Source organism: Pituophis catenifer, unplaced genomic scaffold (genome assembly GCF_029215685.1).
Source record: "Pituophis catenifer annectens isolate HBS135680 unplaced genomic scaffold, rPitCat1.0.hap2 SCAF_1, whole genome shotgun sequence".
Lineage (NCBI taxonomy): Eukaryota > Metazoa > Chordata > Lepidosauria > Squamata > Colubridae > Pituophis > Pituophis catenifer.
In genome coordinates, this window is record NW_027256881.1 from 61683231 (window position 1) to 61699367 (window position 16137).

A 16137-nucleotide genomic window follows, 5' to 3' on the forward strand; every position below is an offset into this window, starting at 1 on the left:
TGATAAAGGAAAATTTCACACAAATGAGCATTATTTAGTATTTAAAAATAATTATTTAAGTATTATTTAGCTTAAAAATAATTTACTTACTTAGTAAAAATAATTTACTAACTATTTTAAAGCTTTAATTCAAAGCATAGTTTAAAAACACAGTGAGAGTTAAGTAAAAATGAACACAAAGGTTTAATTACAATTCTAAAAATAGAAGAACTTTTAATACTTTTTTTATTATTAAATGCATGGTATTCAAAGGCCCTATTTTCTTTTATATGCAAAATTTGTATTTCTAAATATGAGAAAATATGATTGGAAAACAGATAGTGCTGTTCTGTAATAATACTAAGAATATTTTGGGTAATTTCAGAAATATATTGTTTAAAATGAAGTATCATCTATATAACCTGTTACCATAATTATATGTTTAAAGTATCATGGAAAAGTGAGGTTCTAGTAGTAAACCAAGTCTATCAGTATAGTGTATAAATCTAAAATTCAATTAGAGAGTAACTGCAATTTCTTTACACAAGAACTGCACATATGATCTACCAGTTGAAAACTTTTAAAATTATTTTTAAGCCAAGATTACTACTTTAAATATTTGAACTTAAAAATTGGGTACTTTGTTCTTTCAGGCGCCATTCATCATTATTTTGTCTTAGGGAAAGTTTATATTCCAATGCTTGAATACTGTTTACTAAGTTATCTCTTTACTGCAATATTAGTTATGTAGGGAAAAGTAACTAACAAAAAAAAATCAAGTAATAAAGGAACAAATTGCTTTGTATCAACTTGTAGTTCATCATTTAAAGTTTGATAAATTTATTTTCTCCAAATTTAAATTAAAAACTAAAAGTAAGATTGTTACTTTAAGAGGCAATATCTTTCCATTTATGCTATAATCAAGGCTACTTCTTCTTAATGCAAGCCACCAAACCTTGTTAAATTAGAAGCACAAAAACTGGAGTATTACATGGCTGTAAACACATTGCAAGATCTAAGTGATGCAATATGTCCTGGCCATGAGTGACAGATTTGTGGATTACACTTTCCATAGTGATGAGATAAAAGCCACAAGTTCCTTCTGTCGAAAGACCAAGATCTGAGGCAGTTTTTTGAACTTGAAAACATTAAGAGGTGTGGACTTCAGCTCCCAGAATTCACCAGCTAGCAATAAAGTTTATTAGAGAAGCAGTCTGTATAATCTTTAATGCTTTTTATCTCATTTGTACATCTATCAGCCTTTCCCTGCTGCTGCCTATTGCCACCTCTGCGTGCCCCGTTTTTGGCCTCCGTGTGTCCCATTTTTGGCCTTCGCACAACCCATTTTTGGCCCGTTCCAGGCATATATATTTGCAAAACATATTCAACTGAATATATAAGCCTAAGATTCATTTATATTATCAAAAATAAATCATGTCCATCAGTCAGAGCTTAATATTTGGTATACTATCTTTTAAAAATACATCAAATAATATTCTACAAGGATTAGGTGGCATCATTGTTTTGAATCTAAATTTAGGGATATGGATTCAGAGACATAAATATTTTATCCAGAAGCACAGTCATAGCACTGCTATCCTGTGTATCTTCACAAACCATTTGCTGATTGAATGTAACCTACTCCACACTTAAGTTTGTTGGAACTACATAACAAATCCATTAATGGGATATTATTTTAATGTAAAGTCCTATATATTTCAGTGGAATTAAAGCATATTAGCATCTAAACTTAAATATTTAGGATTGCCTAAATAATGCTTTAGAAAGTATCGATACAGTCACTCATATTACTGAGAGATACATTAAATAACTAATAACTAATCTGTAATCTTATCTGAAGATAATTTGAATTCAGACTGTGCATCATGAAAATCAAAATAATTCGTCATCTGAACAGCAATGAAAATGTTTTGTCTTTGTGCTAAATAAAGTTTCTGAATTGATATTGCTAAAAATATTAAATATTTCTTAACCTATGAATATGTGTCTTACCTGAGTTTTTCATGGGGCATAGGGCACACTGCATGCCCCATGCCTCGCCATATAAACAACAGCATTCAGTGTAAGTAGTCTGCTTCCCAACAAGAGGTTGACTGCAAACAAAATCTTCATTCAGATGTTGCCAACAAAGATCCTGGTAGACATCACTTTCTTCAGTTTGCTCTGAAACAAAAAGTATTTGTTTTATCATAACATTCTCATCTGTAATTTTAGGATTCACATACTGTTTTTGTATTTTATTGAAAATCTCAGGATTTTCTCATTTCTCAAACTACCTAACTGATGATATCTAGTCTAGTAACAAAATGTCTGAGGGAACCAGCCAAGCTGAGAGAATATCAAACCCCTGAGCTATTTATATCTTCTGTGGTATGTATTTAGTTTTATGTGTGGAACAACCATACTCTGGGTCAAGAGTTTGAATGTATTGTCCTGGACAGGCCAGGGTTCAGGTCAGGTCAGAGTTAAGCCACATTGGAATCTGGAATATTTTGGTTGTTCTGGAGTGTAGTCTAGGCTGGTATTTCTCAACTCAGCAAGTTTAAGTTATGTGGACATCAACTCCCAGAATTCTCCAGCCAGCATTCTAGGAACAGAAGTCCACATAACTTAAATTTGCTGAGTTTGAGAAACCCCCGTCTAAATATATTCTGGAGGAGTCTGGTGGAATAAATAGGACATTTATCTTCTTCTGAACAGCCTGGGTGTCAGACCACACCCTAATTTTCTCAGCACATTCTATTCCCCAAAAGACCTTTTCCTCACCTCTTTCCTATATTTTTTTTAGTGCTTTATTTCTCTTTATCTTTCCTTAGCCGCCACCACACTTAAATGTTGGGAGACACAACCCGAGCAGCTCATTTGCTTATGTTCCCAGAACATGTCTTTCCTTTCCTTTTATTTTATTTAGCCACTACTGTGCACTGCTGCTGTTGTGTTTGCTGTTTTCCCTCTGTACCCCATTCCAAAACACCTATGCTTGAAACTCACATATTCTGTATCTGGGCCTGGCTGTAATACATGTGTTCCGGGGTAGTGCCCAGTGGTGAAATCCAAATTTTTTTACTACCAGTTCTGTGGGTATGGCTTGGTGGCGTGGTGTGGCTTGGTGGGCATGGCAGGGGAAGGATACTGCAAAATCCCCATTCCCTCCCCACTCTGGGGCCAGCCAGAGGTGGGATTTGCCGGTTCTCTGAACTATTCAAAATTTCCGCTACCGGTTCTCCAAACTACTCAAAAGTTCTGCTACCGGTTCTCTAGAACCTGTCAGAACCTGCTGGATTTCACCCCTGGTAGTGCCTGTATAGAACACATTTTGGTTGGGCACGAACCATGTGAACTTGGCCATTCTGTATGTAGAATATTTTCTGCTGCAATGAATATTTTGCACAGCCACAGTAATTATCTCTGCAGATAGTTAGTTTTCCTATGTTTTGCAGATTACTGTAACCCTAGACTCCACTAAATAAAATATCTAGCAAAAGGACTTGGCAATTATGAATCAAAGGTCTTTTATAAAGAAGCACATTGAATACTTTAATAATAAGCCTACAATATTCTTTTTGATTGCATATATTTTGGTCTTCAACATGAACACAACAATGCATAAAATAATGCACACCACTAGATTCCGCTGGTCTGATGCACTGCTTTCCTGTAGAATCCAGAACCATTGGGTGTGTGCAGAAACAACTGTAAGAGCCTTCAGTATTGATGCACTGGCCATCAATACAGCTGTTGATGTCCTGGCATTCATCTGTATCTGTTCAAATGCAAATGAAAAGTACTTCAAAGGAAATCACTTCCTGAAAAATAGCTTGCACAGAACATTTGCAGTGATCAATTTCTGTACTGTATTTTTCATTAGCAGATATTTAAAATCAAGATAATCATACTGATCATATTTGCAAGGGAGAGAACTGTTAAACAGACATTTCTTCCTGAAGCAGCCAAATAAAATGTTGTTCTTGTGGATTTATTTCCTTCTAGACTCCTGATATATCAGCACAGCAAGTATATTTTCAATAAAGTATATGTACCGGTATGTTCCCTCTCTAGAATAACAAGTCTTATTAGTACTACTGGGCAAAAATTAACCTGATCTTCATGAATATTCAGACAAAAACTGACTATTATTCAGACAGCTCATTTTATAGAAAAAAGAAACAACAATATCAATTCAAGAAATTAAATGGCTTTATATCAGAAAATAAAAGTTATCTGGGCCCAAGATAATTAAACCTTTCACTGTGGTTTCCTTTCATTCTGTTATTCTACACAGAATGGTTTTTCTCTTTAGATTGCAAAAGTCAAGGGCATGACTAGGAATAATTTTCAGTTAAATGGCAAAAAGTGACTAAGTAGGCAATTCAGTGGATTAATGGGAATACATTTATGATAATAACAAGTATGAATTGCTATTCCATATTTAGGGACGAAATAATATCCAAAAAATACTCATCTCCTGAAATGAATTTTTTTATAAACAGAATATGACTCTCATTGAAAAAGAATCCAAGAGTATATTTATGCATTATGCATAAAAAATGGAAGTCTAATTGAATAGAAGTCAAATTGGGTAGAATTGTAAAACCTGTAATATAAAACCTGTTAGAAAATTCAGACAGTTTTCCCCAAATTATCTTATTACTTCTTCCAGTTTCAGCTTTCTGGTATTGTTGACAAACTTTATTTCATTCAAAATGTAAGAAATATTCTGCTAGATCATATCAAAATCTCACTCAGCCACCGTTTTTCACAGTAACTTTCTAGAAGAATCCTGGGAAAACTACAAATTTAAATGAGGATGTTAGGCTATTTCACATTTGAATTCCCAGCTGCTATTATTCTTCCTGTAATGGCAATATAAAATTTATCTACTCTCCTTTTGTTATGCAACTCAGAAATTATTTCCCTAGTTAACTATATATTGTGTAATAAGGTCTCAGTAAAACTTTTACCACAGCAAGATGAAATTGAATATAATTGGGACTATTTTTGTATACCTACTATACAAATAATCATGTATTTTATTTCTTTATAATGTTACCTCCCGGGGATGGGTTCTACTTACCTTTACTACCGGTTCGCAACGGGGCATGCACAGAAGCGTTTTGATGACATCAGGGTTGGTGGGTGGGGCCTCCCGCCAGTTTTACTAGTTCTATAGAACCGGTGCGAACTGGGAGCAACCCACCACTGTTACCTACATATATCCCTTCCTCTGATTGTCTTAGAGTCAAAATAATTTAGCAAAATTTCTGCAGCCACAACATTGTTTCTGGTCATTGCAATCAAGCAGACTGGTATAGATTGTTCTATATTTCTCCAAATAATAAGTGATCAAAGAATTTTGAAGGAACATATGAGGAATAAAAGCAATCAGCTTCCATATATCAGCTACGTATATAAGCGGTCAAAAATTAGATCTTGTTGTCTTTTCTCAGTGAGAGGAATATGATGCTAGCCTGAACACTCACCAAAGCACTGAAGTTTTATAGGATCATAATATGTGCCCTGTTTGCAGTAACATTCATAACCTGGCTGTGTGTTTAAACAGAAGCCATTTTTACATATTTCTTGGCCGAAGAGCTGGCATTCATCAGCATCTGAAAAAGAAACACAGGCATTCTAAAACATATATAGTAGGTGAGTGTGAATTTTCAGATCAAATTGTTAGGACAGATATGGTTACTCTCCCTATATAACAACAATAAATAAAAGACCAGAGTTGTACATTAGCCCCTATGATGGACCAAAACAAATATATGTTTCTAAAAAGTTATTCTAGGGGGCTTGCATTTTCTTCAGGTCAAATTGTTTATTTATTTCATTTTTAAAAAATCCTATATCACCCATCTCACCTATGTGGGTCTGGGCAGTTTACAACAACATAATAAAACAATATAAACACACGAGTAAAAGCACAGATTAAAAACAGAGTTGAGAACAAGTTAAAACTCACAAGTTAAAAGTTAAAAAAAAATAAACTGGGAAGCATTTTTGTTTATTTTTTTTTAAAGCGTTATTTTCACAAAGAATCAATTGCAGAACTTTGTCATGGGAAATTACATGGCATGATTAAATTGTTAAACAACCAAAAGCCTCTCTTTTGAGACCAACAGCCTCATCTGAAATGTTGGCAACTTATTCTTGCTGTTTATTTAGTATAGACATAATATATGTGAAACAATTTATTCATTTGAGCATGTTCTTTTTTTACATTGACAATTCCACTACAGGTAGCAATCTTGTTTAATAACAAGATTATGATGTGAGGATTGCCTTAAGCAGCAGTTTTGATAATGCCAATTAATGTTAACATTTGGAAGACCATTCAATCAAGTGCTTTACCTTACTTTCAGCTCCAAAATTACTTTCATGTACTCTACTAACATTACTAACATACTCCAATTTGTGTTCATGATTTGGTTCTGTATTATATCTGATATAAAAGCAGCTGAGAATCAATGACTTATTTGTGGGTCCGTTTTGGAAATTCTAGCAGTGGTGTTTTCCTCTGCACAGCTATGACAATAATTATTACTGAATAGAATTGTAAAATATATCTATTCTGTTATTTCGGAGGTTTTGATGTAAGTGATATCCAAGAATTTTTACATGCTTGGGAAAAGTATTTGTAAAGCCTTCCTTATACATTTGTTTTCATCATATCGAAACAGCCAGAAAAAAGAAAGATTTATTTTTTTTTACAATATTTTATTTTTATAAACTAGCTTATGTGTATAATGTTTTAGTTTTTTAAATTACTGAATGCATATTTTATGTTACACTTAAATTTTAGAAATGTCTCAATTTTTATCCTACTTGTGTTATTTCTTAAACATCAATTTGCTATTTACCCAAGGCAAAATAAAATTTGGTCAAATCACTCAGCTATATAAGATAGTTCTTTTGAACAGGATGACATCTGACTCATATATCATGGTAACAGTAGCATACTAAGAAAACAATGTTTTCTATTTGCTGGATACTCTAAAGATAAAATACTAGCATACTTCTCCAGAATGAAAGAATTGGCTATTCTAATATTTTTAAAGCATTTTTCCTGAAATTGAGCAGCACAGTAAAAAAAAGAAAATATGGATGAAAACTAGACACCCACATAATAAAGCAAAGTTTTTAAAAGATCAGATATCTGAAAAATGGCATGTCTAGGATTGCTGAAAGAGAATTATATGTTTGTAAAGGGAAATGAACAGTTCTAAAGAAGAGAACCAATTATATTCCTATAAATAAAGAAATCTGAGGGAAAACAAAAGAAAAACCAGCAACCATATTCCTTAGTTGACCTGGTTAAATAGTCCAACAGATACAACTGTACATTTTGGAACACTGGCTCACATACATTATAGGGAATTTAAAATATTTTCAGCAATACCAAACCAACACATCATTTATCATCTAACTGCATTGACACTTTAGGGGATTAAAGTCTTGGTCATTTTTTTAAAAAAATTAAAAATTAATTCAAATGAGCAGCAGTTGAAGGAAACAATAATTACGAACAAATATTAATATCATGGCATTAATTCAAGTCTATATTCAAGTCAATATCAAAGCTGACCTTTGTAACTATGTGCAACGTCTCCATAATGTGGTTCTTCAGATGGTATAAACCCTTTCCCTTCTGGACACAGCTCAATAAACTCAGCTAGCCAGAAGATAAAATCAAGAATCCATTTAGAATTATATTTGTGCATTATAGCCGGAAATCAATAGCAACATTTCTAGAACAGGAATGTGTTAATGGATTTTTAAATATCACATTTCAGATTTTAAGTTTTTTAATGGTACATATATATGGAAATAATGAGAATTCAGTTCTTTTCTTTTTAGTATCCATGGCTTGTAAGATTTAAGTGCATAGTTTGCCATCGGTACATACAACTTAAGATTCCATGACCATGACAGATTTTCAAGATGCAAATTTGGAATCTTTATATTAATTTGTATAGTACATATGTAACTTTATTTTGGCTTATTATTGGAATTGGAATTGTTATGTATGTAGATTTGGGCAGGCAGTGTGAATTAACTGACCGTCAGCTGATTGGCTGACCACCACAGCTGCAAGGTATATAAAGGGAGCTGTTTCCTCTGGTCAGTTGCTGGGTTCTCACCCTACAATAAAGAGTTGTTGTCACTCACTGCCTGACTTGCTGCGTCCTCATTCACCCAACCTAATAGTAATTAAACTAAACTTAGGTTTGGCTGCAGGGCTCAGCTTTTTTTCTTTAGCAGTTTTCTGTTGCCAAACTAATTTACAACCATTTATTGATTGATTTATATAGTTGCCCATCTCATTTGCATGTGACTCTGGGCAGAGTACACAATTAAAACAAATACTAAACAATCAGTCTAATGTATCCATTAAAATGAATTAGAAACAATTAAAAACTATAATAACAAAAGGATAGGGAAGAATGCAATCAAATGTATGCTAGCCATTTAAAGGGTTCTATACTTCCATGTGATTCCCCAGGCCCTATGGCAAAATCAAATTTTGAGGGTCTTCCGGAAGGCCAACGAGGTTGGGGCCAACTTCTTCTTGGGGAAAATGATGGTATAAAAGGCTGGTACCATGGCAGAAAAGGCTCTTCTCTTGGGTCCCACCAAACAAAGCCCCTAGGCTGATGGATTGAAAGGATCTGATGGGACAGGTGGATCTAACTAGGGTGAGGTGAACCCTCAAATAAGGTAGCACCATGCCATGATTGTAGGGCTTTAAACGTCTTCACCAGCATCTTAAATTGGACCTGGAAGCAATGTTGGGACACACATAACTGCCACTGTTGTTGCATTTTACACCAGCTGAAGCTCCAGATACTCTTTAAGGGTAGCCCCATGTTATAGTAGTCCATTTGGGGAGTAGCTAGAGTGTGAGTGCCTGAGTGTAGGGCCTCCTGATCCAGGAAAAGGTACAACTGGCACACAACACAAGCTGCACAATTCAAAGGAAATGCAAAGGCTGAGATGATCTTTCTTTTAGAAAGGAGAGATGAGTTGAACACTGCCAATTTTTCAGTATGTGATGGACTTCAGTTGGTGAGGGAGGGGGGAAGTTATACAAATTAAGCCTGAAAAATCTTTTTTGGCCCTTGTAAGCACGTTTCCCAGCCAAATATTCACACAAATACAAGTAATCTGTAAAGCAAGTTTGTTGCAACAATTCTATGGAATTGGAGTTGAAAAACTGGCAACATTTTTAATATACTTTTTGAGAATTACTTGCAGTGCAATCACATTCATTCCTCCACCCCCCGCCCCCCCCCAACAAGTTATATACAGGAGTAAATCAGAAACCTTTATCTTATTTTTTGTTGCAAAACACCATTAGATTTCTTTTTTTAAAGGAAATACCACAATCTTTCAATAAAAAAGTAAACAACTCGGAGTTATGAAAAGAACTAAGGATTTGCAATCTGTTACTGGCATTTGTGTTCTGGGGCAAGGGTTTTATGCATTTAACTAATATTAGGCAAACAGAATCAGTATCTTAGGAAAATTTAAAGTATATAGTCTTTACATGGGAGAGAGAAAGATATATTCCACAAAACTTCTAGCACTATTTAAAATATTAACAGCTTTTTTATTTCTGAGATCTAAGTTTCCCTTTAGCACAAAAATGTAATAGAAAACATTACTTTTTTTTTAGTTTTTTATAACTGAATGATTCCAATGTAGATATCTTTCATGCAAGTAAAGCTTTCAGTTGACCGAAAAGCTCAAATATTCCAGATTGCATCTCTTCCGCTCCCCGACATTAATATTATCCTCAATGATCCAAGTTGTTTAGGAAAATGTGACTGCTAAGAGCAAGAGCTTTTTAGTTATGTAACCCCTGAGCCTCCTCGTAATGTTATGCACAATAATTGCCACTGAATGGAAAAGGGTAACTTACCACTTCCTAGCACGGGACATGGGAATATTTCACAGTTGTCACCCCAGCCAGCACCCAAAGTACAACAGCATTCTTGCTTTGTAACATTGGATGTTAATACATTATCACAAAAATTTGCGTCGTTTAGATTGTAGTAACATTCCTTCTTTTCAACTGTTTCTTTGATTCTGTCTGGAATCTCTATGAAAAACAAACAGTAAAAGAAAGATACATTCAATAAGTATGCAGAGAAGTTATCTACTCAAAAACAAATACAGTGCTTAAACAAAAACCATCTAAAGCAATTCACAATACCTATAACCTGATATTAAACTGATGATGTGGGTCAATGTAATATCAGGCTCTTTATTGGTTATGTTTCAGAGATCAGAATCAGGCAATGAAATTACAACCTCAACCACCAATCTTTCCCCTATTCAGGAATCCTTTTAAAATAAGATTTGCTCATTTATTTTATCTCTTGAGTTAAAGCCTTGAAAGAGGTAGCTGTAGTTGAGACTGGTTCCTTAGTACAGAGGAATGTCTGTAGAGATTCTCAGTCATCCAAGTCGTAGTTGTCCCTCAAAGGTGCTTTTTCAAAAGGCAACTGGATTGGGTTTTTTTTTCCTTGAGGAAGAAGAAGAAGACATTTTGCTTCTCATCTAAGAAGCTTCATCAGTACTGAACCGATGAAGCTTCTTGGATGAGAAGTGAAATGTCTTCTTCTTCTACCTCAAGGGGGGAAAAAACAGTCCAGTTGCTTTTTGAAAAAGCATCTTTTTAGTATATACCAGGGGTCAGCAACCTTAAACACTCAAAGAGCCACAAAGGTCCTAACCAGAAACCCCCATTCAATTCTGGAACCGACTGGAAGTCCAGTTCCCCCATCATAGTCTCCTCTTAGCACAGCGTCCTTTTTCCTCTGCTGACCGGAAGTCCGGTTCCCACACCATAGAATCTCCTCCTAACGCGGCATCCTTTTTCCTCTACCTGTCCTAACTGAAAGCCCTATCAATTGTGGAGCTGACCAGCAACAGGGAGCCGCAGCAGAGGGATGAAAGAGCCACATGCAACTCCAGAGCTGCAGGTTGCTGACCCTGGTATATACAGAGGAAGTCACCTTAAAAGAAAGGTTAGGAAAGGTGGATGGTAATGTAAAGTTGCTCAGTGGAAATGTTATGAGACACTCCTCATAAAAGAACAGTACCAGGTTCCAAGACCAGAAAACTAGTTCTTAGGTTTCTCCTTCTATTCTGATACAGAGTCTGAGCCAGCAGCAGCTGTGAGCATCCTGCCTCTTCAATGTGCTCTCATACGGCTTCTGTTTGGCTCCAGTAATTCCCCCAAGATCTGGACATCAATTTCATAAATATCCCTGAACATGAGCTTGTAAAACTTGATTTCAGCTTCATGCCAATGTGCTTACGTCAACCCAGTTGACAGAGAATCAAATTTAATAGCACATTAAGACTGCTGAACCAAGGCAAGAGATTATTCTTAAATTCAGACAGAACAGGATGGGGACAGATCCAGAATTATTGGGCTCGCCCTACCAACTGACACTTTCCCCACAGATCTGCTAGTCTAGATGGGCATTAGTTGCTATAGGAACATTGTTTAGTACAGTTTTTGATCTGCAGATAACCAGATGTGAGCCTCTTTGGTGGAAGGGAGAGCTGTGTTTGTTGGTGCTGTAGCCTGTTGTATATCAATATCCTTGCTTGAGCGGCTAGGTCCTGTTATTGGGTTAGCAGTTGAGTCCCAAAGGCTGATTGTTCTGGGGGAACTTTCATTTGCCCCCAGGTGATGTAGAATGGGGACAATTAGGGAGTTTGTGGCAACCATTAACCCAGTGGTGGAATTCAATTTTTTTTACTACCGGTTCTGTGGGCGTGGTTTGGTGGGCATGGCAGGGGAAGGATACTGCAAAATACTGAAGAACCTTGATAGTATAGTGGTCTACGCACCCTGTTATTAACACAGCTGCCTGCAATTTACTGCTGGTTCAAATCTCTTCAAGGCTCAAGGTTGACTCAGCCTTCCATCCTTTCTAAGGTAGGTGAAATGAGGACCCAGTTTGTGGGGGCAATAAGCTGACTTTGTATAAATATACAAAAGTATGAAGGCTATTGCTTAACGCATTGTAAGCCGCCCTGAGTCTCCGGAGAAGGGCAGCATATAAATAAAATAAAATAAAATAAAATAAAAATCCCCATTCCCATCCCACTCTGGGGCCAGCCAGAGGTGGTATTTGCCGGTTCTCTGAACTACTCAGAATTTCCGCTACCAGTTCTCCAGAACCTGTCAGCACCTGCTGAATAGCAGCCCTGCATTAACCTGACCATGGTGACTTAGGACTGACACAAATCAAGGATTGCATATTAGATCTGGTTTTTGTTTTGGAATAGTTGTAACATGATTTGGTAAGGGTGGTGGAATAACTATTAGTTCCTTTCCACAGTAATCATTTGTTTGCTGGTGCTGCTGAACCTGCAGAGAAGTAGGACCTATTTAGATTGGTCCTCTTTAATGATTTAATGAACCCTAATGGGCTTCATCCATAGATTTTATTTATTTTTTAGGCTCTGAGTGCTGGAAGGGAAGTATGACAAGGCCTTATTTAGATTTGTTCCTACACAGTTTCCCACTGTGTGCCTATCTTGCAACATTCCTTGGTTTTCCAAGCAGCCCCAGGAGATGCAGTGCCAGAAGAGATGCCTACAGTACCACTAATTAAAAATGAATAGCCCTAAAAAGTTATCTGAGCTGCCCAAAAACATTTAGGTAATCGTCATATATAAAATAATCATTCAAATTAGGTACTTCCATTTCATGTACTGGCTATTATACATTTAGATACGTATGTATTTTCTGCCTTCAGAAGAACGTATGTTTCTATTATAAAAAACAAATAAATAAAGCAACATGAAGTTTTTAAAATTCAGCACACTTGCATTCTCATCTTGCTTTTATACTTGCAGGATCAATAAATGTGCTGCAGAGAAACTAGTTCAGTCCGAGGTCTTTCTCTTTCCATTGGGCATGTACAGTTTTCAAAAATGTCTGAATTTCATAAAATATATGGCTTTGTGGCACTATCCATTGTTTAAGAAGAACCAAATTAAGAATGTTACATATCATACATATGTAGCTGGACTAATTTGGTGTTTCCAAAGTGAGAGAAGGATCTGTATATCAACCCCAAAGCATACATTTTCACTGAACAAAAAGCCACTCAAAAGAGCAAGTGAAGCAAAAAAAGGAGGAGGAAGAGGCATAACATGACTTTTGCAGGTGAAATCTATCTCCATCACACAAAATGATTACCTATATGGACATACATCATGAATATCAAGAAGATTAAAAAAAAACACAGCTAGACCAAAATATTAGCCAATGGGAGAAATTGAAGAAGTTGGGCTCCCGTGTTATGCAGAGTACAAATTAAAACAGTCTCAAAATTATTATTTTTGCTGCAACAGAATGTGAAACTCATAATGATTTTTTACATCCTTTTTAATTCTGTTTCAATTTCTTCTCCATTTAGTGTCCTGATTTTTAAAATAATTATTTACACAGCTGTGACTAAAAGTTAAGGCAGGCTTTATGAAAGTTTGGAAACTGAATGAGACTTTTATGAAAACTGTTTTCTGTTGTTTTATGAAAACAACAGAAATGGACACAGAATAAACCAGTTTTACATATTTATGAATCTTCTTTGATATTATTAGCATTCACATAGATGTAATGATTTACTTCATGCTCCAAAACTCTGGGAACATTTGAAAGATGTACCAATGTAACCTATTTTACAGAGATGGTTATTTTAGGCTTGGTTCGAAGAAAAATCTTTATGGTGTCCAGAATAAATCTGCCTGCAGGACCTTACTTGGGAAGGAGGCATGAAGTATAGTTCTAAGCAAATACTTCAGTAAAATAAGAAGGCAATGAATATTCACAAAAATAAACCACAATGGCAAATCATTGGCTTTCAGGGCAACGAAAAGGAATATACTTAGGTATTAAAGCACACACAAAAATTAAAATATTGTTGAAGGGCATGGAGATTATTGCTCTGGCAATCAAGTTTAAGCAAATAACTTTCTCTCCATCCAGCTGTAACCTTTGCTCTTTTGTTCTTGCCTTAAATTTTGTGTCATATTGAAGGAACTTGACATTATTTTGCTAGATTTCTGAGATAGCAGTCTCTTAAACAGAATTAAGCAGCTTTTCCAATTTCCAATATTCTTTTAATTTGGACATCTAAGTTTAATTCCATTCTATAATACTGGTATAGCAAAAACAAATCTTTATTCTATGGACAACCAAGTAAAAGGCGCTAGACATCCAGCTTCCCTATTTCCTAAAACAGTGATGGACAACCTATCATTCGGTGTTAAAAGTGATATGCCATAATGTTTTGAGTGACATACCAGCAGAGTCAAGTTCACCATTTTCTGAATTTTTCACATGCCAAGCACAAAAGGTTCCCATTCACTGTCCTAAAATGACTTTTCCAAACAACATGGGGATATTATACTTGATATAGAGAACTGGCAGAGTGATCCTACAAAGCAGTTGTGGAGACTCTGCGACAGAATTGCTCAAGCTATATTGCTTTGAGTTTTCATCACCCAAGGGTTAACATATTGTTTCTAGTTGTAGGGAGGTATTGGGAAAAGTAGAAATCTTGCCTGCAATGCATCCCTTGTTGGTATCCTTGCTTAGACTGGAGCATTACAGACATGTGGAATCAAAGAGGCCTCTTCCAACTAAACAATTCCCTCAATCTCTGGCGAGAAAGATCTACAGTATCGTTTGGAACCTGCAATGTTCTCCCAGGAATAATGTGATTACACCATATTAATCCTGCACACTGGATTTTTTTTCCTTAGATAAGAGCATTCAAATGTGCTAGCCTTGGCAAAGATCTCCAATCTGGGTGGATATACATGCCTGCTTGAGAATAGAAAATTGAATTGAATGTATTCTAGGCTGATATGACAAAGATCTTGTATTGACGGCCTTCTTCAATTGCTTTCTCTAGTAGACCTAGATTATTAATTTTTTTAGGCAGAGATATTTTTCCACAGTACGGCTTTAGTTTTAGAATGATTTTATTGAGGCTTTCTTAGCATGCAATTTCAACACTATATAGTTAGACAGTATCCATCATTTAATCTTACACTTGTATTAGCCTATGCAAAACTTTTAACAGCTATATTGCAGCATTATTATTTTTGCTATTGCTATCAGTAATATATTATACATTTTTTACTCTACTTTATTCTGAATTACGGATTGGATAAAGAACAGTACTGTATGTATATGTTTTAATAAAAATAATTGATTCAATGCAATGAAAGCCTCTGCTTTTTGCTTCATAGCCAATACATTAAAAGAGGTGATTTTAAGAACCTAATAGTGGGACTGCAAGAAGTTTTAACAATTATTTGTTCTTATTTGTATTCTATCTTTTTAAACCGGATAATGGTTTGTACATCAGTTTTTTGAAATGTGTAATCCTAAAATGCTTCAAGAATGCAAGCTAGAAAACATAATAAATCTATGTATAAATGATATTTAAAGAATGGATAAGCATCAGAAACTGGCAGGAAATTTATATAACTTTCAAAATAATAAATTTTCAAATCATTCCCAGTCATTCGTTTATTATTATCATTAACATCTGCATATATGACTGAACAATTTGGCACAATCAGCATGTCAGACTAAAGATATCTACATGTTAACCAACAGATACATTTAGAGTCATTGGGCATTACCTGTTGAGGAGCGGAACTGACATAGTCCACTCATTGGGTCGTATTCCTGATTTTCATTGGAACACAGACACAGGAAGGAGCCTTCCACATTTTCACAGAGAGCTTCACCACATACCCCACTCAGCATTTCACATTCATTCACATCTGAAAAATAAAGTATAATATTAATCAGACTTTTTTTCATTTTGTTCTGCTTCATTAAATTTAACATCATTGTCATCATCATCACCACCACCACCACCACTACCAAAGAAAAGTGTTATTATTTCTCTGTGTATCAATGTTATCAGCTGGGAAACTGAAAATATTTATTCTTTAAAAGTATTTGCATTTATTATATAACTAACATAATTATTGTTGAACATAATTCATATTCCAAATTGTCGTTAACATTCCCACAACTGAAATTCAGGAATGCACCTTAACTTGGCAAACTGTACGATAATA

The 16137-nt window shown here is 35.2% G+C and overlaps 1 protein-coding gene across 2 annotated transcripts in view; it reads right to left on the reverse strand.

Annotated features, from left to right (window-relative positions):
* The window catches only part of LTBP1 (latent transforming growth factor beta binding protein 1), a 206029-nt gene that overhangs the window by 15295 nt on the left and 174597 nt on the right, over positions 1–16137 (reverse strand). For both annotated transcript variants that reach the window (XM_070932503.1, XM_070932502.1), the window contains 6 exons: positions 15691–15834; positions 9926–10105; positions 7589–7675; positions 5481–5609; positions 3623–3763; positions 1993–2163 (listed from right to left, as the gene is read on the reverse strand). In XM_070932503.1, coding sequence (XP_070788604.1) covers positions 1993–2163; positions 3623–3763; positions 5481–5609; positions 7589–7675; positions 9926–10105; positions 15691–15834 — 852 coding nt within the window. The remainder of the gene's footprint in view (positions 1–1992; positions 2164–3622; positions 3764–5480; positions 5610–7588; positions 7676–9925; positions 10106–15690; positions 15835–16137) is intronic.